At 34.4% G+C, this 25,668-nt stretch overlaps 1 protein-coding gene and 1 long non-coding RNA gene across 2 annotated transcripts in view; one reads left to right on the top strand and one right to left on the bottom strand.

The window, feature by feature from the left end:
- LOC306660865 overlaps positions 1-25,668 on the bottom strand; it is a 53,392-nt gene that overhangs the window by 7,159 nt on the left and 20,565 nt on the right. The gene's annotated exons all lie outside the window — the stretch shown is intronic.
- Positions 1-25,668, top strand: part of SYT10 (synaptotagmin 10) — a 52,900-nt gene that overhangs the window by 8,574 nt on the left and 18,658 nt on the right. Inside the window, exons 2-3 of the mRNA XM_079139389.1 lie at positions 9,160-9,517; positions 21,716-22,283. Of these exons, the coding sequence (XP_078995515.1) occupies positions 9,160-9,517; positions 21,716-22,283 (926 nt within the window). The remainder of the gene's footprint in view (positions 1-9,159; positions 9,518-21,715; positions 22,284-25,668) is intronic.

Below are 25,668 nucleotides of genomic sequence, written 5' to 3'. Positions count from 1 at the left end.
TCCTCAGCACCACATAAAAACAAGTAAATAAAATAAAGGTATTGTGTCCACCTACAACCAAAAAATTATTAAAAATAAAAAAGAGCAAAGATCTTTGAATAGCAGAGCAAAAATGTGGAAGAAATCAGGAATCCAGACACCTTGGAGTTGATATGTCTGCCCTGGCCTGCTTATTTTGGGGCAGTCTCCTCTACATGAGAGAATAACTATCTTTTTTAAGTCACTATTAATTTTATCCCTTGTTATAGAAATCAGCTCTGACCTATTATAATTGTCATAGCATATGAACAGTACAAACAACTTCAGAGATAACCCCACATTCTTCACCACAGAGGTGGTTTTCTCAACTTTCTTTGAATGACAGCAGCTGATTTGAGTTTATTCCTCCCCTTTCTCTACAATATGGTTCTATGTGGTCTGTGCTCAGGCCATCATGAGGAGCAACCAATGAAACAAAAGACTTGACGTATCATCAACTAAGTTATAATTTCTTATTATGTGAAATAAGATTTTCAAGCAATTTAAAACATTAAAGATAACTAGAATGTTAAAATTAAAAAGTAACAATACAGAAAGACACATAAAAAGAGTGTGAACTGAGGCAGTGGTGACTAGAATTAAGATCATGACAACTGTTGTGTGTTTTTCTTCCTGATCATGACCAGGCCCATAGTGATAGTAGTTGGATTTAACAGTGTTGACGAGCCACAGTGAGTGAGATGATGCAAATGTTATGGCTTGGTTATATAGACTTTGGCAAAGTTCTGCTTAACTAAATGTTTCAGGGGAATTAGCATTTGGGGGCTTTACTCTGTTTTCTAATGAGAATAATCTTTTGTCAGTTTTTCAGAACTCTGTTGCTTCATTTTGCCGTATTAAGACATGGTAGAAGGGTAAAATGTTCACAGTTAAAATAAGATAGAGATGTATATTCAGACAAAGAGACAGATAAGTAGATAAGTAAATACACAGTGGTAGAGAAATGTTTATGCAAATGAGTGTAATCAAACTAGAGTTTGAGTAATTTTAAACCTTATTATCTCACAGCCTAATCTAATTTCTGTAAATTTCGTTAACTCCTAATCTTACCAAGATATAATAGGATGCATATCATGTAATGGATTCTTTTTAATTATCTGGAGACACTGAAAATTTAAGCTAGAGAGAGCTCAGTCATCAAGTTTGCCCATTGTCATGGGTAACTTAGGAGTCCATGTGGCAAAGGAGAGCCATTCATATTCATCACCCTGGCTTCCCAGTGTGGACCCCTTTCCTCCAGTGGTCTCTTCTCTACCTTACCTCTTTTCCTTTTATAATGATGCTGAAACACATGTCATTATGGCAGACAATACTATGTTAGAATTATCATTTCAAGTATTCCAATCCACAAAGAAAAGCTCCTACGTGTTCATCTTTCTCATCAGAAATGCCAGTTCATGAATCTTTCTCCTTCATACTTACTTTCCTACTTGCCAGTGAGTTCCCTGTCGATAAGTAGGACATTAAACTCGGGGTGCCTCATTTCATCATTGCAGTCACTTTCAATTGGGGTTTATTACATTCTCCAGGAAAAACCAATCAGAATCCTCATTCATGGATACATACAACTGGCTCTCTTTTTCTACATCAAAGCAACTGAGCATTTAGGATATTTTAAAATCAGGTAGACTAATATCACTCGTAATAGGTTCCAATTTCAACTCTATATTCTAACTGGACATCTTACATTGTTCTATTCAATTTTATTTATTTTTTAAAATATTTTTTAGTTGTACATGGACACAATAGCTTTATTTTTATTTAGTGCTGAGGATCAAACCCAGTGTCTCACACGTGCTAGGCAAGTGCTCTACCACTGAGCCACAACCCCAGCCCCTCAATTTGCTCCTGTTCTTTGTAGATCCTGTTTCAAAATTTTCTTATTCTCTAAATACTCCAAATGTTATGGTTTGGGATCCGAAGTGTCCCCCAAAGGCTAATGTTGGGAAGTCTTTGTTCTCAGTGCAGTAATGCCCAGACGTGGAGCTTTGGAAAAGTGATTAGTTCATGAGGACTCTGACCTCATCAGTGGATTAATCCACTGATAACTGAGAGGACTACTGGAAATTGTGGGGACTGCAGGCATGGTTGGAGGAGGTAGGTCACAGAGAGCATGCTCTTAGGGACTATATCTTGCCCCTGCCCTTCCTGGCTGCCATGAGATAAGCAACTTTCCGCCATAGAGCCTCTCCACTATGTTCTGTCTTGCCACAGGCCCCAAAAGCAAAGGGGCTGCAGGACACAGGACTGAAACCTCTGAAACTATGAACCCAAAATAAATTTTTCCTCTCCATATTGTCTGTCTCAGGTATTTTGGTCACAGTGACAAAAAGCTAACTAACACACCAAAATTATCCCCAAATGTAACAAATAATTGTCAGTTTACTCTCTAACTCCCTCTTTGGAGAGAAACATACTATTTACAAATAAGAATTCCCTTGACTTCTTGCCCCAAGACAAACTGATCAGCATCCAGAACCAATTCCTTTTCTTACAAAGGAAGAAGTGATCCCATTCTTTCACCTTTCTCTCAGACTCCATCCGTTATCACCTTTTGTGGGACTTTGCTTTTAATTACTCCACTCAACTTTCTCTTCTGTCTACTGATTCCTTTTCACTGGTTTTAAGCATGCTGAAGTGTTGTACATCCTAATAAAAATACCATGATCAACTCTGTGTGCTACTCCAGTTTTTGTCCCCTCTCTCTTTTCCTAAGTACAATTTCTTAAAGGTATTATTTGTGCTCACAGACTTCCATTCTTTTCTTAAAACACATTAATGTGGTTAGCATAGTCTGCTGTATTGGTCTCATCAAATTTGCTAAAGACCTACTTATTAATATTAATGGTAATTTGTCAACCTTTGTTTCAAATGAACTTATTTTAACTTTTTACACTGGTGACTATTCTTAAAATATTCTTCTCCTAGGTACTACGAAAACCCCTGACATGATTTTTATTTCATATCTCTCTACTCTTACCCAGTCTTTTATTCAGGTTTCTTGTTCCCTAAAGTTCTTTTTCTTTAAATATTGGTGGACTCATGACTCTACTGAGGAACTTTTCTCTTCCATGGACTCAGATCCCACTATTTCAGGAAGCCTTTCTTTCATTCTTGTCTGAGTTGCAGTCCTGCATGACCAACAGCCTACTCAAATTTCTATTTGCATGATCACAAGTACTTCAGCCAAAACCAAAATCGTGGTCTTCCTTTCTTCATCATCCTGCATTTCTACCAGTGAGTCACAATCCTGCCCTTTTTTCTTCACACTTCACTAGAACTTTTTTTTTTTCACATTCTTTCACTAGACTATTGATTTCCAAATTTTCTTCTGAATCTTCTCTTTTGCCTGTTTCTCTAACCCTCCCTGGAACCACAGCATTCTTTCACCTGAGTTAATCAGTTTTTCCATCCTTGCCTTCTTTTCTGTTTTCTCTTTCGCCAGACTATTATTTCTGAAATGCATATGCAACCATTTCAACACCTGACTTAAAACGTTTCTGGGGTTCCATAGTTTTAAGTCCAAATTCATGACATAGCACACTTTAGATCATGGTTAAATGTTGAATCACAATCATAAAAATGTCATTTAAAATTTTTGGTTACTTTATAAATTCTCTTAAATCCTCACTTAATCTTTTGATAGATTCTTTTTATTTTGTGGAACAAAGTTTGTTGGAAAAAATTCACTCTTAACAACCTATACATTAAACACTTGATTTCATTTTTAATACTTGAGTACAATGTACAATGCCAAAACTTTTACATACCTTTCCTTATTGAAACATCACAACATTTCTATGAAATAAATACAACTTCCCTTACTTTACCAAGGTTCTGAAGACCTAAAGAACTTGCCCGAAGTCACACAGTGTTGCAGATGACATTTCAACCAGTCTAAATGACTTTGTCATGCAAGATAGAAGGGTTCTGTACATTCCCTCCAAATCACCCAAATTTTAGTTGGTCCAGACACCTAGAAGTTCACACCCAGCTGTCTGCCTTTTAAAATAACTCACAAAATATATGTCAGCATGTTTGTCCACAAACTATATACTAAACACTAAACACTAAACATAAAAAGGTGAATAAATTTGGTTTCTGCTCTGAAGGATCAAGGAACAAATGTGCTGGTAGAATGGCAATGTTTGGAGAAGAAAAACATCTGAATTTCACAATCTCTCATCCAGAATTATAAAACCCCATACCTCCAGAAACTGAAACTTAGTTTGTAAATTATAGTAACCTGGCCCCTATAACTCACCTGGATCAGCATTAATTTATTAATTAGGACCATACTTTTTATGGCTTTCAGTGATCCCACTTGGCTGATGAATTTCTATATTTTATTACAGATATAGTCTTGTGTCTGATTACTGGATGTTTTCCCAGATAATGTGTATCATATTACATATCTCACATACAAAAGAAAACAATAATATCTTTGAAATGCATCATGCCCAAAGAGTGGGGTAAAAGGATTGTATGTCAATCCATAAAAATAGAAGAGAAAAACAGGACTACAGGGGATAAGTACTATTAGGTCTCATTAATGAAGCACAAATACAGATTTGTCAGGTGACCAAATAAGAAGATAAAATGCATAGTACTACATGAAAAGCCCCCCCACCTCAAAAAAATCATAAGAAAGTAATATGTGGTCAGAAAAGGAATATAGATAAGGAAGTGACAGAAGAATAAAGCTGGATGAATAGCTAGGGATCAAATCTCCAAGATGCTATGGGATGTCATATGAAGTTTAGATTTGACCCAGATGGCTCAGGGGAGACCTGGAAAGATGTTAGGTTCAGAGAGTAACTGTACATCCCAAATTTCAGGACAGGGACTTAATTTTTTTCTCTACTCTTGCTTCATTGATAGCACAACTTTTCACTTTCAAAAGTGTCTTGATTTGGAAGAAATATTACATGATCTTCTAAATGATAGAAGGATGTCAGCTTTTTTTTTTTTTTTGGAGGGTATTTATCTTTTATTTATGCCATGTTGGGGATCAAACCCAGGGCCTTACACATGGCTAGGCAACTAAGCCACATCCCCATCCCCTAGAGCTATATGGTTTTTAGTTCATAGTTAACCACACCTAAAAACCTTCTAGGTAATGAGATTCCTATGACAAAATCAAGCATTCCACTCTGAGTTTTAGATTTTCATCTACCAAAACCTTCAAATGGTCAGCATAATTCCAGAGGGCAGTTTAATTAAAGCAACTTCTCAGCGTTGTGGTGGTAGAGTAGGAAGCTATCAGCAACAACACTGTAAATAGACTACCAAATTAGCCACAAACAATGGAGGACATATGGTGGCAGTATTCTAGGAGAAATACAGGATATGGAGACATTGGCACTTGATATCTGATCTGCTCGTTTTATAACCTGCCTTGTTAAAGGTTGCAGTGCCATAGTACATCACACAGAATTAGTCAACTGTTTCTTGACAGTTGTTTCCAGCAAGGCTGAAGGTATTGGATTCCTCCCCAATCAGAGCTATGGAAAGGGAGCTGTGACTATAAGTGAGGATTCAGACATCTTATGCCTAATTCTCATTAATGAAGTTTCAGTCATGCGTTTGCCTCTTCATTGCAAGTCAGGGGACCTGGAGTCTAGTTTGTTCTACATTAAACAGGCTGACTGGTGGTGACCATGCCATAAGTCTCTCTGGGCTTTGGTTCCTTATTTGTTAAATGAAATAGATAATCTATTTATATTCTGTGAGTTTTCAGTGATTTAACTAAAAATACAAAAGTTTTCTCAATCGTAAAATGGAAAATCATACATTTTCTCATTTGTAAAGTGAAATTAATGAAACCTACAGAGTTATTCTACAGGTTAAAAATGCTCTACGGATACGAAAAGAGAAAGGTACAGAAATTTGGTAGCCACTACTTAGCCAAGTGATCGAAGTTTGAATCATGGGGCTGGGGTTGTAACTGAGTGGCAGAGTACTTGCCTAGCACATGTGAGGCACTGGCTTCAATTCTCAGCACCACATATAAATAAATAAAATAAAGGTCCATTGCCAGGTACTTTGTAAATTGTCCCTCAACTTGGGTTTGTCTGATGTTCTTCACGTGATTTAGATTGAGATTGTGGATTTGTAGGAAGACTATCACAAATGTGATGTGTGCTTCTCCTTGAATTATATTTGGGGGTACTTGATATTGTTTTATTATAGGTGTTCAAACTTTTTTAGAAATATTTTTTAGGATGTCAGTTTTAGAAAGAAAATTCTTAGAAGTAGGGAAAATGGAAGTAGGTTCAGAGATTCTCACAGATGTCTCCTGAAATGAGAACAATGTATGAATACCAAATTCAGTTCTTGAGAACAATGGGTAGAGGGGTTTTATAAAACATTTGTGGGAATAGTGTAAAAGGTTCTCTGAATCCTAATCCCATGAGAAAAAAGACATTTTCAGTGAGAAACTACTCACACCCCCACCCCCATCCCATGTGGTCCTGGAATTTTCTTACATCTTGGCTTTTGGCTCTAGTTGCACAGGAAAAAAACCGTTCAAGAAGTTAATTGAGGTAAAATGTACAGAAAGGTATAAGTAAATAGAGCTGAAAATGCATGAAGATTTATGAAGCTTAGACTGTTTAGTGTTGGTATAAAGAAAACCACGGATTGGGAATTTATAAAGAAAAAAAAGTCTGTTTCCCTCTGTTCATAAGGCAAGGAAATCCAGTATCAGGGGAGGCCTTTCATGTTGTGTAACCCCATAGTGGAAGGTGACAGGGCAAGAGGGTACAAGAGAACACAGAGACCAAGAGGGGACTAGCCTCACTTGTGTAAAAATCCACTTTCTTGATAACTAACCCACTCTTATAACACATAATCCATTCATGAAGGCAGAGCTTTCAATAACCAATGCTGCTGCATTGGGGATGATGTTTCTAACCTATCAACATGAGGGAACACTTTTAAAGCATAGCAGAAGTCATTATTTTATTTTTTCATCCATTTTTAGCCATAGTTAATAATCAGGAAGCACATTCATTTTATACTTCTCTTTTCCTCAATTTATGCTGACAATTAAAAAAATAAACTATAAAATATGAAATGTGGTCCTACCCTCCTCATCAATGGAATATAAAGGAGAAATGTCAATATTTGTTTTAGTAAGCTACTAGAAAATGAAAAAAAATTAATGTCTGTGTATCACAGAATGTCAAAATTAATTCTTATTCATATAATTAAGTAACAATAAAAACTTGGAAATGTTTCAATTTTTGAATGGATTTCCATTAGCTACAAATTTTATTTTACCAAATAAGAAAACGGAAATTAAAACAAGGTATTAGTTCCTCATGGAATTAGTGAACATTAATGTACAACAATATTCCTGTGAAATTGTAGGAACTGGTAAACTCTTACAATGTTTTTGTTACAGCAATTTTGGCACTCATTTTGGAAAGAGCTGTACTAAAACTATAAATGTGCCCCACCCATGACCCAGCAATTCTATTTCAAAATATTTACTTTAGAAAGACACTCACAAATATATGCACAAGAAGAAGGGAATGGGAGGGTGAGAGAAAGATGGAGGAACTTTAGATTACATAGAGGGAAATGAGAGGGGTGGGGTATGAAAAAATGTGGAATGAGACAGGCATCATTACCCTATGTACGTGCATGATTAGACAAATGGTATGAATCTACATTGTGTACAACCACAGAAATGAAATGATGTACCCCATTTGTGTACAATGAATCAAAATGCAGTCTGTAAAAAATAAAAATATAAAATAAAAAAAAAAAGAAGGGAAGACACAAGGATGCTCACTGTAGCTATATTTATGTCCAAACCCTGGACATAAATATTCATCATGACTATTGCTATGGAATGTTATGCATCAGTATGAAGTTTGACCTCAAATACTGGTGAATAAAAAGTAAAGCAAATCAAAGGAAGAAATACATAGTAAGCTATTTATGTAAAAAAGAATATTGTATAATTTTTATACTTATTGTTTTATAAGAGAGATTTTGCTTGTTAGTGCTAGGGCTGGAGAGGCACACCCACTTGGTATCAGTAGTTACCTCTAGGGAGGAATGGGATCTCCTAGACTTAACAGTGGTGTTTAAAGGAAATTAGAAGCTATTCTGTATTATTTTACTAGCTGCCATACCAAAATACTCCAAACTGAATGACTTAAATAAAAATGTACTCCCTCCTTGTACAGCAGGATAGAAGTCTGAAGATAGAAGGGACTGGTAAAGCTGAACTCCACTGAGTCCTCTCCTTGGCTTGTAGATGACCATCCTTCTCCCTGTGTCTTCAGGTGGTTTTCCCTCCATGTGTATTATTCCTAACCTTCTCCTCTTATAGAACACAGCAGTTTCACTGGATTAGAACCAACTCCTATGACCTCAATTTACCTTAATTACTAATCAAAGGGCTCTATCTCCAAATACAGTCATATGCTGAGTTACCAAGGGTTAGGACTTCAAGATTTAGAGAGACATAGGAGACAGACACTATTCAGCCCATAATATATTTCTAACATTTTAATTTAAAAGAAACAGAAGAGATTGGATTTATATTTGATGTGGAGGCTAAACAATGTTATAAAGAAAATTATAAGGTTACTGAAATCTATCCAAAAAATCCTTCATAGGAAATCTATTTGGTTTTCAAAGTTTTAAGAATACTGTATCATCAGAATGCTAAAACTGGTTATCTTAGGAGGGTGAAAAACTTAGGAGCAAAGTTATCAGAGAGGACATAGGACTTTGAAAATACAACTAATAGTGTAACCTATTCATAATTAGTGTAAATGCTTACCTTGATATTTAAATTATTTTCTGCATGAAGAATGAGAGGGTCCGTCTTTAGATCAAAGATGAGGCAAACAAGCATTTCCTGTTGTTGCCCCTTTAGAGTTTAAAGTTGTGGTCCCAAGGTTGGTTGTAAGCTGTCAACCTTTTTTTGGCAACTCTTGAATCCTTTGCATTTTTTTTTTTTTTTTTTTTGGAAATGATACACATCATACTTTTCCTGCATATAATTGGGATGAAACTTTTCAAATATCTCTTATGATCTTGCCGTATCTGCCTTTTTAAGATTCATTAGTATTTCTTTATGTTATATTTTTTTTCCAGATATTTCAGTCAGCCTGTTAGCAGTTGTTGTCAGCTTCTGTGGCCTGGCCTTGCTAGTTGTCTCACTTTTTGTCTTTTGGAAGTTGTGCTGGCCATGCTGGAAAAGCAAACCTGTGACTCCGAACGTCAGTACACTTCCACAGAGCGTTTCAAATGCTCCTACTGAAGTTTTTGAGACAGAAGAGAAAAAAGAGGTTAAAGAAAATGGAAAGCCAGCACTAAAAGCTATTGAGCCTGCAATAAAAATCAGCCACACGTCCCCTGATATCCCAGCAGAAGTTCAAACTGCTTTAAAAGAACATTTAATTAAACATGCACGTGTGCAAAGACAAACTACTGAGCCTACATCTTCATCCCGGTAAGGAAAGATTGAAAATGTAAAACTCTGTGTGCCTGTGTGTGATTTCAGAAGAGTAAAAAACTTAGGTGGGAAACAGGAGAGATGGGAAAGACACAGGAAACACATAATTTCACAAAGAGGGAATAGGAAAGAATAAATAGGGGCAGGAGAAATTGAAATCAGAGAAGGAGAAAAAGAGCAGTCCCATGAATGAACTTGGTAGAATTTGAGGTATTAGTAAAATCATGTCACAGATTATTATTTATCTCTTTCCCTTGAAATATCACTGGTTGATAGCTGCTACTGTAGTCTTTCAATTTATTTTAATCAATAAGTATAAACTTAACCATTTGAAATCATATGGAGGCAAATAAAAAAAGGTCAGGAAATATTTAACGGTTCATAATCACAACTAAGAGACTAACGTTTAGCTTACAACTATCTACCACCTACACCATAAACACAAAATTGTGGAAGGTGGCATTGTTTATTTGAGCTCAGGTAGACCAAACTTATGCTGGGCAGTTCCACAGGAGCCTAATATTGGAGCACACTGGGAGGTCGGGGGTACCCACCCAGGAGCAAGTCTGTCTTCACAAAGTGCACTTTAACTCATCCGGGAGGATCAGCCAGCCAGTTTGCTTGAATTTTTTTTTTTTTTTTTTTTTTTTTAATGCCAGAGCACATTCAAATTGTATTAACTGAAAAAGAGATACTGTCAAAGAGGCTTTCCCCCATCCCCTGGCTGAAGTATAGTCATCAATTCTTAAAACAAATGGCATCATGATAGTAGCATTTTCTCTGGTTCCTAGAAGTAGCAACTAGTTTTACCCAAGGGTAAATTCAGTGGTACTGGGAGGTTAAGACGGTTTTCAGCTAACCAGATTACTTCCTAATCTTAACTCGTATCCCTGTAGATGCAGGTTGCATCTGTGCTTTCTGACATGACATGATTTTACAGGTTTAGAAATCTATAAAAGTGAAAGCTGGGTCATGTTTGCTGGTGGGATTAATAGACTATTCAATATATCCTTTGTGTACATAAAAGCAGATTTTATGTCTAAAAAAAAAAACACTCCATTCTGAAATATGTTCTAGAGGAATCAGTAAGGATAATTGTTACCACTGAGGTAAGGATATTTGGGATAGGAAGATGGATGGAATTGTCTTTTCCATGTCACACTTTCCTGTGCTACTGAAATCTTACAATCAAGGTATGCCTCATACGAGTTTTTATTTTGACATTTTCTGAACAGTGGTATTTAGAGTGATTTTAATGTTTCTTTTTATGATTTTTTATATAATGCCATCCAGTAAATGTTAACTTTAATGAATATTTACCTATAAAATAATTATCCAATGTATTTTTTCCTACATGTTCTATAAATGGAAATAAAATGGCTTGGAGTAAATTTGATTTTTCTAAAACATGGGATATAAAACACATACAAACACATATATATAGAGAGAGAGAGACTGAGAGATTAACTGCTTTAAAATTACCTCGTGTCATTCCTTATTACCACTACTACTTATTTTCACTACCTTATTATCACTACTATTATCACTGCAAAAATTTCAGGATAAAAATGTTGAATGAAATGCAAAACATTTTTTAAATATAGTAGTTAAAATGTTGAATTAAATGACAAAATATTTTTTAAATATAGTAGTTAAAAATGTTGATTTAATGACAAAACATTTTTTAAATATAGTAGTTCCCACTGATTCACAGGGGAGATGTTTCAGGGGATATCTGAAAGTATAAAGCTTTATAAAAACTATGTCTTTTTCTATGCACACATACCTGTGATACAGTTTAACTCATAAATGAGGCACAGTAAGAGATTAACAATAACTTGATAATAAAATAGGACAATGATTGCATTATAGTGTAATTAAAACTACATGAATATGGTCTCTCTTAAAATATCTAATTGTAGTCACACTTCTTATGATGATGTGAGATAACACAATGCCTATGTGATGTGATAAAGTTAAGTGAAAACTGTAGGCTTTATGAGGTAGTGTTAGGTAACTATTAGGGTTACTTGAACATAAGTACTGTAACACTGAGACAGTGGATTTGATAACCAAGATGGCTACTAAATGATTAGGAGGCAGGTAGTATATACAGCATGGATGTGCTGGACAAGGAGATGATTCACATCCTAATTGAACAGAATAGTACAAGATTTCATCACACTACTCAGAAGGATGCACAATTTAGAACTCATGAATAATTTATTTCTGGAATTTTCCATTCAGTATTTCCAGACCTCGGGTGATCACTGTGTGAAAACAAGAATTAAGGGCCGGGTGTGGGGGGACTACTCTATGAACATCAGCTATGAAATATGTGTCAGTTTAGCTTTCAGAATTTGTCAACTCTTAGTTGACCTATACCTCACATAAGAAAACTAACTTTATTAATACAAATTGAGAAAATCAATGGTTTTTAGAAGCCTCAGAAAAACTTCTATCTCTAAAATATTACCTAATGATTAAAAATAGACCATTTGTCTCATTATTCTTAGCTAGAGGAGAATGAAAGAATAAATACTGAAAACATGTGAAGATTGGGCTTTGGATGAAGAATTGGCTTCTGGAAATAAAACATACTAGCAACAAAGATAGATCTGTTTAGTTCAAATTTTTCAGTAATTATGTGAAATTGAAGACATCAGAAAAAACTTTTTATCTCAATTAAAAAAAAAACAGATTGCACATATCTGGTATTCTCTAAGAGGAAAAACACAATAGGAATTCATAGTTTTCTTAGAGTCCCCTTGTTTATTTTGGTGGCTGGGAAAGGAAAAAGAAAAACATTATTTTGAGCACTTGAAACTTAGTCATTATGCCCATATGTCCTTCATTCTAATCCTTCACCTACCTGCATGACTTAAGGATTATTAATTATCCTTAGTTGTGAGTTAACTGAAGTCCAGATTTAAAAGTTTGCCTGAAGTCGTGCAGCTGAAAGAGTAAGAATGCAAATTTATCAAGATTGACAGAATGCATTTTAAGTTTTAAAGTCAATGAGAGGTAGTTTTTCTGTAACTGAAGATGTTGGTTACAAAATCTTCTGAGAGCAAATAGTTTGGCAATTGAAGAAGAGGGGCATCTTCCTGCTCATTCCCCTTAATTAGAAATCTGGAATTGTGTATGGTTATTGTGAATGATTCTAAATCTGTTTGGCCTTGGAATGAATTCCTTGCAGAAAACTTGATTATTCCTACTTCTCAAAAACCCTCATCTACATTAATTACTTCATCATCCCAGAAATTACCTTTATATGGAGAGGAAGAGGAAATTGCAAAGTTCATTATGCAGTCCACTTGGACACAGAGATGGAGAGTATGTTATCACAAATCGGATTATTCAGTTCAAATACCAACTTTCCCTGAGATATGGCAAAATCAAACCTACTTGCATACACATGCACACACAAAAAATACCTTAACTTTATACTTGGTTTCCTTGCCTTGTTAGTCCCAGCTCTGCTCAGCTGTTGGGACTCTCTTTTATTTGGCTGAGTCAACAGATGACAACTTCATATTCTTTCAAGTTCCATTTATCTCTAAACTGAAATAACATTCTGATAGGTTTTAAAGTTACTAGTATCACTAGAAACTGTCACATTTCCCAACTTTTCATGTCCTTTTCATATACCTGTCATCATCCATCAGGCAACAAAATGACCCAGCCAGTGTTTGTGTATTTCTTCATTACTAACATGCTTCTAATATCAGTCTTGATTGTTCATCTGTATAATAACTTAATTCAAATAACATCTTTACTTAAGGGTAGAATCAGTGTATTCTGAACACTCTCCACTCTGAAAACTCTAAGGAGCTGTAATTTACAATATAATATGGAGCTAAGATGTGTGATACCAACTTCAGTATAAGGAACTTTGAGTGTCAACTGTGTGAAAGAGCATGTGAAATTCAAAACCTAGAGAAATTATTTCCAGCTGAGGCATGGAGACATTCCACTACACTAAGGATAAAGAAAACTAGGAATTCACATACTATTCATGACAACTGTAAGAGGATGTGCATCCCAGACAGAAACATTTTATGTGAAAATTCATAGAAGTCTTGCCAAGAAAACCAAGTAAGCTACCTGGATCAGAAAAGAGGGAAGGAGAAAAATAATGGAAGATGGAGTTAGCTGGAATAAAATTATAAGGAGGCCTTGAAACCATGGCTAAGATGTTCCAAGGCTGTCCTGTCAAAAATATTTGCACTGTAAGAGTCACTTGGGTATGAGTTATGTTGTAAGAAATACTTTGGCAACAATTTATAGGACAGACTATAGGGGAAGACATCTATGAATTTTGAAACTAATATGGTAGTTCAGGCATAATGGAACTCAGGAAATATCAAACATCAACAAGAAGAAATTTAAGAAAATTTATAATGGAAGAGTCTAAGGTCACTTATAAATAGACATTGTCACTTCAATCATTTTATGTCCATTCCAAACCTTTTAAGAGCTTCACACTGAAGGCTGTTAAAATCTGACTATACAAAGGTGCCATTATAACATTTTGGTTCTATGTGTGCCCAGACACATAGCTCTATGATGCTTTCTTAGGGAGAGAATCTGCTATGTTTACTTTTATATTGCTTTTTGATGTTTAGACAAAGAAACTCAGGGTATACTTTCTTAATTAAAAAAGTAATACATAAATTCAATGACCTTATCTTGCTTATCCAAATGGACCTTTCATGGTTGCCCATGGGTAGTTGGCCTTTATATCAGACTCCTGAAGACCTCAACTCTCTCTGCCTCCATTTTTGCTCATGCTGTTTTTCATATCTAAACAATGATTTCTTTCTTTATTTACTATAAGATCTTCACAGAAAATGTCCTGAGAGTCTACTTCCTCTGCCTAATTATAAGCTTATTAGCCTGTATAATTTAAAGCTGCCATTAGAGCCTAGTCATTATTTAGTGTCTTACTGTTGGGCTCTGTTTAACAAACAAAATCCTAAATTCTCAGAGAACAAGGGTGTGTAACCTACTGTTATGCCCTCCTAATCCCATCACTGTGTAGGTGCATAAGCACCAAGTGAATGCTTTTGATTGATTGATCATCACTCTTCTTCATTTTGCTCTTTACCAGTTGGTGAGATAACTATGTTCATATTAGGAGGTTAATGAGGGTATACACACAGGGATGTGTATGAGACCCAATGTTCTGTGCATTCATTATGGTATAAAGATGAAGTGAATCACCAGTGGCAAAGTAGTTTGTTGAGAATGAGGAATTATAAAAGTTTGACACAGTTAGGATTATAACTACCTGCTGCAAATAATTAGGTAATGTAATAGTAGATCCAATGGAACATAATCAAAAGCAGGAAAATGTACATGGAAAATAAAATCACTGCCTCATGTGTCCTGACAGATTTACAACATTAACAATTAGCTATGGTTAATTAGAAAAATAATTCTTAAAATGATCATACACAATGCCAGAAAGAATACTCAGTATACCTCATTATGAGGAAAATGAAGAATTATGTAAAAAGAAATCAATGGGATTGCATAGTTTTCTTTACTATAAAAGAATAAAAAAATTCTCTCAATAGGAAACAAAACTTGAAATTATTAATTCCAGGCCACTGTGAGGCCTGGAAAACAAGATGCTTCACAAAGAGAGAATTTAAGAGGTTGGAATCTAGTTAGGAAATCAAGAAGAAATGCTTGCCAGAGCAATGGAAGGAACCAAGTTCTTTCTCCTTGAAACAGATATTCACAAAACATGCTTTCCAGTAACCTGAGGTGGCCCAACAATCTCCCTTAAGAAAGATGTGAATTTGATGTACACACTTACTTGTTCTCTGGAAAGGGATAGCCCTTGGAACCAAGGTCAGACACAGAACTTTGCTAAATAGATTCAAACTTGAAGAGCTTGTTTTCTGGCACTAATAAATATTTTTTTTTTCTGAACAAACACTAATTATAGGTTGATTAGGTATTTCTTCTTTATAATACACACAATTTGGGGGAAGTTTGATGTTACTAGACATAGGAATCTTAGGGTAAACTGTTATCATAAGCTCTAACAGACATTTCCTTACTTTCAGCATATGTTTATGATGAATGCATAAAAAATACTTAGTCTCAATAACAACAATACTTAATCTCTGTGGTTATTAAGGCCATATACTAGTAAAAGGATTGGAGAATGAGGGACAGAAGTGAAAACAGATAGGTTTAAATAGAATGGGGGGAGTTAAATTGGACAGTGAATATACTATTGATATACTATTGTCAACTCTAACCAGGAGTTTTGCTGCAAATGCTAGAGATAACAGGAATACAGAGAGAGGAAGTAGGGTGAATGGAGGATCCCTTTAAGACCTCTTCTACCTCAACTCAGATAACCCTTCCAATTTACCAGAACCTCCAATCCACTTATTCTATCACCATATCATAATCCCTAATTCCTATTATTTTTTCTCTACTCAGTTTCAGTTCTGCAGTAAATCGTTAGACCACTGTCTTGCATGCATCCACAATTCCCCAGCTGCACACATTTCTTATTTGCACAGCAAAACCACAGCCCTCAATGAATTCAACTCTGTCATCTCTACATATCCAAGTGAATACGACTGGAAGAAAGCATAAATCAACTCTCACTGATTCACTTCAAATCTGTGACCACAGGTTCTCACACAGGTACTCAATGCTGCACAGCAATCCACTTTCCCTTTCAATCATACAGACTATTTTACACCTTCCCACCTTTCTTCAAACTTCTACCACCATCATCCTCATACTCAGTTTCAATTGATGACTTTATTTCTCATTTCAGTAAGAAAAAATGGAGAAAGCAGAAAACTTCCACAGATTCTTCAATTCTTTGATTCCCTTACTAGCATCTATAGACATGTATTTACTTGATCAATATTAATGACCAGGAATTTGATCTAAGGCCAAAGCCATACTTATGTACCAGAGCTCACTTTTCATCACATCACCTTTAAGCATTCTCCTCTCTAAGTACTGCATCATTAACTCTATTTTATCAGTACCCTCAGCATAAATACATATTGTTATTTCTTCTATCTTAAAAGAACCTGGGACGGTGGGAGGTGTTGATCAGAGAGAGGCAGAGGCATACATGAAATTGGAGTTGTGGAGAGCTTATAGTTAATGATAAGGACAAAACCTGGTTACACACATGGTAGTGAGTAAGGGAAGAAGAGAATATCAGTGGAGGAGAAGAATTCATTGAACTTAGAGGCCTAGGAGTTGGAAGAAACATACACAATGCTAGGAATCAGAAGCACTGTCAAAAAGAATGTTAGTGAACCAGGACTAAAATAGCAACTTTAAAGCCAGCGATTGGGTATCAATGAATGACTAAAAATAAGTGATAATATGGGGAAGTGATTTGTTGATGAGCTTCAGCTGAAAGTGGTGGTTTAAGGGAGAATGGTGTATGAGTGATAATGGGGGACAGGGGAGTGGAGAACTGCTCCAGCCCCAGGCCCAGTGGGATAGGGCTACGGGGAAAACATTAGCCACCCCAAGACAGGGCTCTGGAGGACTGGTCATCACCATCTCTTCTTTTGAAGAGAAAAGTCAATTTGCTTCCAAGCAATAAGTTGAGAAAAACATTCAAGGAAGAGATCAAGAACATAGAGGTCAAGTAATTTTTTAAAAATTCATTGTGACAGGGCTGGGGATATAGCTCAGTTGGTAGAGTGCTCCCTTGCATGCACAGGCCCTAGGTCCAATCCTCAGAACCAAAAAAAAAAAAAAAAAAAAATCATTGTAGCATTTTATACAACTTAGTCTGCCATCATATATGCAGTGCCCAGCATGGTATAAACTCAAATGTTTGTGTAATGAGGAATTGCTCTTGTCTTTGTCTCAGAGCAAATGGAAGGAAACAGGAAACAAAGAATGAAAACTCCGTTTATCAGAAACTTGATTTAGTCTTACTATTTGAGTCTCCTTATCCACAAAAAACTATGAAAGGACTATTTTGCAGATGAAGAAAATTAAGCTCAAGCAAGTGAAGTGACTCACAGTTACCCTCCCTGCACAGGACAGCCAAAGCCACACTACAGTCAGATTCCAATTCAGCACTTTCCCCAGCCTTTGGATGGTACCCTGCCAGGTCTGAGGGATGAGAATGGGATTAGTAACAGTCAAATGGTTTGCACTTCCACCGGTTGGATATTTGCGTGAGCCACTAATCACTGTCATTCTAAAAAAGAAAAAAAAAAAAAAGCAAGAAGAAAAAAAGATCTGTGTTGTCATGGCAATAGTTTAACATTGTAATAATTAAAGCTTTTCTTAACTGACTAGCTAAACTGTGACTTAGAATATGCACTATTTACCCTATAATTAGGACACTGGTTTACAAGAACAAAAATGTTACTATGTTTTTGATTCCTGTTAGAAGAGGCTTTGAATTCTTTTAGAAGGGGATTTACAGCCTGAACAAATCATATTCTGGGCATAAAGAAGACATTTCTGATTTTTGAGGGAAGGATAGAAGATTTATGTTTTATTATATTGAAAAGCATGAGTGTGAATTAGGGAATAAATTCATAAGAAATGAGAATCAGAATCTTTGCATAGGTAAAAGTGATTTTAACAGAAATATTTTATTACTCAATAAAATATCACAAATATCTTAGGAACACTGCACAAACTGGATTATAATAGATCCCTTTAGTACTTCACAACAATATATACAACCTGTATTCTTTCTTTTCTTATTCTTATTTTCATATATTCTCTTTGACCATTTTCCTAAATCCAGTGTACGCTACTGATCCTCTAGCTATCTGGATAGATTAAAGATCAAAATACATGTCATGACTGCCTAGTGAATTAAAATGGAATAGTTCTAAGGAAATGTCAATTCAAAATTTAAGTCGGTAAAAATTTTACATATATACTCAATTATAGAAACTAAAATATTGGATTTTAAGTTCAGTATAGTTTTAATTAGTAGAATTAGTAGCTAATTCTCTCACTTGAGGTAAAGTAATCCTAGTGTAATTCTCTGTATACATATTTGTACATACTATATGTACATAAATATGTATAATATGTATACATATTTTTCAGTTTAGTCAAATTTTAACTCAATTATTTTAATATATGATATAGTATAAATTGTAAATGCATTTTCCTTTGCCCCTATTTAAAAATGTCATTTTTAATAAAATGTACCACAACAATAAACCTTGTGTTTTACATAATGTCCAATTATAATTTTACTTAAAAATTGAACATTTTTATTCCCTTTCAATTCTTGGTAACTAGTCATAGAAGTGGAAAACATCTCTAAAAATACATCTCAAGCTATTCAATCAAGTGAACTTTGGATCTTACTGGATTACATAAGTATTTTATATATAATGTTTAAGTGGAAAAAAGTTATGTAAAATCACATATAAATAATTTTTCAAGATCTCGTGATTATTTAGAATGACTAATTTTTGAAATAATTTAATTAATCAGGATAACTAGGAATAAGAGTACGGTGGTCACAGGTGTGGCCACTAGACCCAGGCTCCCTCAGTCAGATTTTGAGCACCTGCCTAGGTGTGCTACTTTTAATAAGTTATGCCTCTGTGCTGGGGGTCCTCACATGTAAATTAGGGAACACAATAGTACGTACTTCATAAGGTTACAGGAGGATCAAGTGAGTTGATAAGAATTTACATCTGTACCTGCCACATCATAAGTACTCACTGTTAGCCTTTATTAGAAAAACTAAAGAGGAAGGGCACATTTTAATTTTTAGCTGTGAAAATAGGATAATGTTTATTGATTTTTTCCTGTCTTTCATTATTCTCCCTTTATATTATCCCTAATTATCACTGGATGTTATTTTCTCTCATTCTATTTCTTGTATTCTTTTGCACTGATCTGATGCTGGATGTAATATCATTTTTTTCTTTTCATCCGCATAATCACAACAGCACTTTGCAAGTCTCTCATTCCATGGTAAAGCCAAGCAGAATGTTGGAGATTTTTTGAAAATGCTCCAGTGTATTTTCACATGTTTGCCTGTAGCTCTGTTCTGCCATTGTACCAATCTTCATCTTTAGCCCAATTTACAGAATATGAACTGAATGTAGTTCCTTTAAATTTTTTGAGAAATCTATGACTAATATCAATAACAGTCAAAGAGTTGCTCATACTCTCACAGCTCATTTTGGTTTATCTTTATCTATTTAAAAAGAACTACAGAGAAAGGTTGAATGATTTGAAGTGCAGCTCTAGAAATTTTTTATGGAGTTGTTTAACTGTTCAGAATTTCAGTCCAGTTACAGACAATAAGTCAAGTAGATATAAGAGAATGAAATCAGGCAACACCTAAGACTATAATGCTGATCTTAACAAAACCCATTTCATTATTATCATGGATATTTAAACCTATAACATTATCAAAGAACCACGGAATGACAGAATCACAGAAATTTAGGGTTATAGAACATCTACTAGTCTAGCACCTGAAACAGAAATCTTTTTCTTCATCATCTAATCTTTGCTTTAATTATTCCAGTGTGGAGAAGTTCATTACTTCATCATGATGAATAGCTCCAGATATTTTTAAACACTTCCTTTTATTAAGCTGGTTTGCCTACCTACAGCTTCCATAAATTCCTATTCTATCATGAAAGTTCTTTAGGCATTAGAAGACAGCATTAATTCTATCTTTGCCCTAAGCCCCTTTTTTCTTCTCTCCTTTTTAGGTTCAACATCCTTGCTTTTTGATGTTTATGAAGTTTTTAATTCCTCTTTAAGAAATCAATGTGCATGTATGAATCAATGACTTAAATATTAAGTAATGCCCTAAGTATCAGTGTTATAAAAGGTGTGGACTTGATGAATTAGGCAACAGAAGTAAGTATTTTGAAGTGAGTAGCCTGAGAGTGTGCTGAAGGCTACTGGAGAAAGCAAGGATAAGGTGATGAGGTTTTGGACTTAGCAGCAAGGGAAAGGGAATGGGATGGATAATTACATGACATGTTCCAAAGGAAACACTAACAGATTTAGAAAACTGAATTCATGGATGAAGGGAAAGTGATTCAAATCATACTGCATGTTTCCAAGTATGAGTGACTTATAAAAATGTTAATGTGTTGTCAGTGATTATGAAAGAGAAAACTGGCTTCAGAGTAAAAGGGAACAAATGATGAGTTTGCTTGAATTTAGGGTAGAATTAGACATTTATTTAGAAATCTTCATTGGATTCCTAAATTGGAAGACAGAAATATAGGACTTAAAATTTCTGTAGTGGGAAATATCTGTGGAAACATCAGATTCAAGACAATAATTATAGTCCAAAAACTGATAATTAGTCTCATGGACATACTGATGAGAGACAAGAAAGAAGACCTTGGACTAAGTATGGAGGAGACAAGTGGATTGGCATAGCTTATTCTACAAGTTATGGTGTAAGAGAAACAGATCTTAATGCAAATTGCATTTATAGGACATTAGTAAGCTTACATATTTAATAATATGTAAATTTTGACCAGAAGAAGAATAATAGGGATTAAGGAAATTCATTTGGAATTTTAGAAACTGTTGTTTTGGCTCCAGATTCTGAAATTTTACTTTTACTATGTCCTTAGAGCTTCTGAAGCCCACTTCATGTTGAAAAAAAGAAAATTTTGGCTGTCACAACTTTATATTCTTTGTAAAAGTAAATATACAAGTATTTATTTTAAATAATAGGAATAACACACAAGAACACGTGAATTTGTTTTTATTTTAATACTGTAACAACTAAAACATGAAATTCATGAGACCCAAATATCTACATGGAAAGAAAACAGCTATATGAATACTCTATCTTTATGAAGTTTACACCTAGATATACCCAGATGATTGGCAGCATATTTTTGTGCAATATTGAATTTTATTGGTAATCACATTTCTTTATGTGCTTATTATTGAAAGTACCAAATTCCAAGGCTCATAAAATGTATATCTGTGAATTTCAGGTGTTTCTAGAATTTGAGGAGTCTTCTTGAATATTGCATGTATCACTTTTCAAAAGTATCTGTGCATGTGTGTGTGTCCATGTGTGTGTGTCTATCTAAACCAATATAGATATCTTTTCATTTTCCTGGGTATGGGGAGGCTTTATGTGCCACTTGAAAACATGGTCATTCATATGAGCTGCCTAAATGATTTATTGTGTGTGTGTGTGTACAGCCACAATTCCTTCAGGAGACACCTACCAAGGCAAATGCAGGTGTCCAGTGTTGATTACAGCATGGGCACTGAACCTGTTTTACAAAGAGGAGAAACAACCACCAGCATTGGGAGGATAAAACCAGAGCTGTACAAACAGAAGTCAGTTGACTCCGAGGGCAACAGAAAAGAAGATGTCAAAACCTGTGGGAAACTTAACTTTACCCTCCAGTATGATTATGAAAATGAACTGCTAGTTGTTAAAATTATCAAAGCACTAGATCTTCCTGCTAAAGACTTCACAGGAACATCTGACCCTTATGTGAAGATGTATCTTCTTCCAGATAGGAAAAAGAAATTCCAGACCCGTGTACACAGAAAAACTTTAAATCCTCTGTTTGATGAAACTTTTCAATTTCCAGTAGCATATGATCAACTAAGCAACCGAAAACTCCATTTCAGTGTATATGATTTTGACAGATTTTCTAGACATGACATGATTGGGGAAGTGATTCTTGATAACTTGTTTGAAGTCTCTGATCTCTCCAGAGAAGCCACAGTCTGGAAAGATATTCATTGTGCTACCACAGTAAGTAATAATTCCACCATTATGTATTTTTATTTGGTCTACAGTGATATAGGAGATGAATTATTACCTAGATTATTAGAATGAATTACACAGCATTATAAAATTTAGATCATAAGAACCTGCAAAGGTAGGATTTGTTTATGTCTTTGTCATCATCATCATCATCATCATTTGGGTATCTAACACAAAATAGATAAAATTAGTTATTGTGTAAAGAAGTAATTAGCCTTTATAAATTACCAAAATTAGCAAGCCTTTTCTCTTATAAAATATTTATATGCAACTTACCGCCAGCACCCAGTTTCCTCATGGTTAATATTGACTTTCATTATTTATTGTAATTTTGTGTGACTCAGATCAAACCAAAAATGTACTATGATGCTATTTGGTTTCATCAAAAACAGTCCATTAGTGGCTGGGGCTTTGACTCAGGGGTAGAGCACTTGCCTAGTCTAGAATGTGTGAGGCACTGGGTTCCACCCTCAGCACCACATAAAAATAAATAAAATAAAATAAAAATACTTCAACTACTAAAAAAAATATATTTTTAAAAAAGTCCATTACTTCTGAAGCCTTCATGGAATACATGCGATTACAGTACATGAAATGCAGAAAGATCAAGAAGTGGTCACGTTACAATATTTCTTTTTCATTATGAAATACCTTTTCTAATTATAAAGTAATATCAGTTATGTTATTGAAAATTTTGATAATAGCCAAAATACATAGCATAAAATTAAGATAATCAACAATACTACCAATTATATGTGTTTTGACATATTTCTTTCTAATTTTTTGCTATGTATACATTAACATAATTAAATAACACTGTTTAGGTTTTTCAGATAATTTTCTTTCATGTTGTATTTTTTTAATGCATGTGTAAATATATGATCCATTCTTTTATTGTCAGACATTTAAATCAGGCCTAAATTTTGTTATACTAAAAATTATAGTTTTTCATGTCTGTTTTTTATTTAAGGCTGTTTGTCCAGGATAGAATTACAGAAGTAGAACTAGAGAACTGGCTTCTTAGATTGCTAAATAGTTTTTGGTTTTTTAGTTTTAAAATGGGATCCTTTAACTTCTTTCCAGGTAGTCTATGTATTTACCATCTTTTCAAAAAATTTTATCAAAATTAATAAACTTTAAATCTTGAAGTTTTGAATAGAAACAGGGATTACTTTTTAAAAAAAAAGAAAGAATAATTTTTCAAATTAAAAATAGTTTCTTTTGGGCTGGGGCTGTAGCTCAGTGGTAGAGTGCTTGCCTTGCATGTGTGAGGCACTGGGTTTGATCCTTGGCAAAAAAATAAATAAATAAAATAAATAAAATAAAATATTGTGTCAATTTAGAACTAAAAATATATTTAAAAAAATATAGTTCCTTTTGTATTTTTCCCCTGATCAGTGTTTTGATAATTGCAGTCAGTATTTGGTTGGTCAGGCTATTATTATGAATTATGTAGATAAGGTGATTTAAATATTTATCTTGCCACTTTAATACTGTATTACATCATCACATATTCTGCTGTTGGTTTTAATTTCATGGTCTCCATTGTAATATTGATTAGGAAATAACAAAGGAATTTTGAAACCAGATCATGTTTTAGAAGACACTTTGGAATTCTTTTGATTTCACATTAATTTTTCACTTTATTGCTTGAAATCCTACAGGGAAAATATAGTGAGCATTGCTTTTCACAGCTTTTAAAAACATGACAGCTTCTAGAATTCTACTGATGCAAATTGTAATTAGTTGTTAGATTATTTTTTTGACTCTTCCGTCTTATTATTTATTTGATTCTTTTAACAAATATTGACTGAGTGCCTACTCTGTTTGGCATACTCTAAGTATTAAAGATGCAGTAACACATTTCTGTATAATAACACATTTTTTATGCATGTTCTATTCATAAAATCAGATTCAGAGGTAGGTACTCTGCAAATGAAGTCTAAAATTATTGTAATTTTCTAGGAGATTTGTAGTAGAGTTTTAAAATGTTTTAAATCATCAGCTTCTATATCCCAAACTGGTCCTCAGAAACAGAGGTGTTTCTTTTGTGTAAAATATTAATTTAGGTGTAAAAAATTAAGTTTCATCTTAGGGATCATCTTACTACATATCACAAATACAGCAAGCCAATCACCTCTATACCAACATGGTAATATCCCCAACATAAGGAAATATCACAAGGAAGAGCAGTGAGTATCCAATGTCACTATTTCTGTGACCAGAAAGGGAACTCCATATTCAGTTATATGTACAAAAAAAATCTATGTAAAAACACACAATAATTAAATAATAAACTGGCAAAAGTGGTAGAAACTGGAGGAAGGAATATATAAAAGGAATGACTTGCAATTTACTGCTTTATGTATTTTTCTATTATGAACCATATTGTTCAACTGTTTAATTAGCTCTTGAAAAATTCAATCACTGTAGAGACTAAAGTATTTTGAATACTTAAATGTAGTTTTTCCATCCATACTCAGGAAGTCATTGAAAGTATAAGCAGATGAGGAAAAGTTTTCCCTTTTTTCAACAGAATCAACATCATTTTGCATATTTATTGATTTACTTTCTCATCTATTCATTAAGCATTTTTTCACACCAACTTTAGACAACTAAAAATTCTCACAAGAAAGCAAGGTTCGTGTGCACACTACATCAACCTAGTTTATAGGTATAAAATGTTTGAATCTATTATTTTCTAAGCATCTGTCAAGAATTGTTTGTAAGAGCAGGTCTTGGCATGACAAATATAAGGAATTATGCTTATTGCACCAACTATTCAGAGTACTAAATGTTCTGCTGAGCTTTGAAGTAATGTATTTCATTACACATTACTAAAGTTTCTTTAAGTGTTTTAAATTCTTTTTCTTAGGTATCCAATATATTTTTAATTCTACCCCCAATAATACTGGATCTATCACAGGATCAGAATAATTCCCTCTTCATATATTAAAATACATATGCAAGTATATACATATATATATATATATATATTTGCATAGGTATGGACTTTTTTTTGCATTTCAACATTAATAAAAAAAAGTTTTACCTATGGAATAATGTGTTAGCTAATAACATTTTGAAGTGTGGCAAACGTCCATCCCGTTATAAGGAAAAGGTGTGACAGAAGTCAGGGTAGCCGGAATGGACATTTTTGGTTAGGGGCTGTCTCACTGCATCTCCTGAGGTGTAGCAGGCAGTACTGTGGCCACAGGTCTGCAGGTGGGAACAGCTGGCCCACCCAATATGTGCTCCTCTCTGAGAAGTCCTAGTTTTTTGATATGTCATTTTTGTAGTAAACCTAACCCTGGAGTGCCATGGATTACACATGTGCTCATGGAATAACAATTAATTGATTATCAATTAACTC

The sequence above is a fragment of the Sciurus vulgaris genome (assembly GCF_902686455.1).
Source record: "Sciurus vulgaris genome assembly, chromosome: 5".
Classification (NCBI taxonomy): Eukaryota; Metazoa; Chordata; class Mammalia; order Rodentia; family Sciuridae; genus Sciurus; species Sciurus vulgaris.
This window is presented reverse-complemented; position numbering and strand designations above follow the sequence as displayed.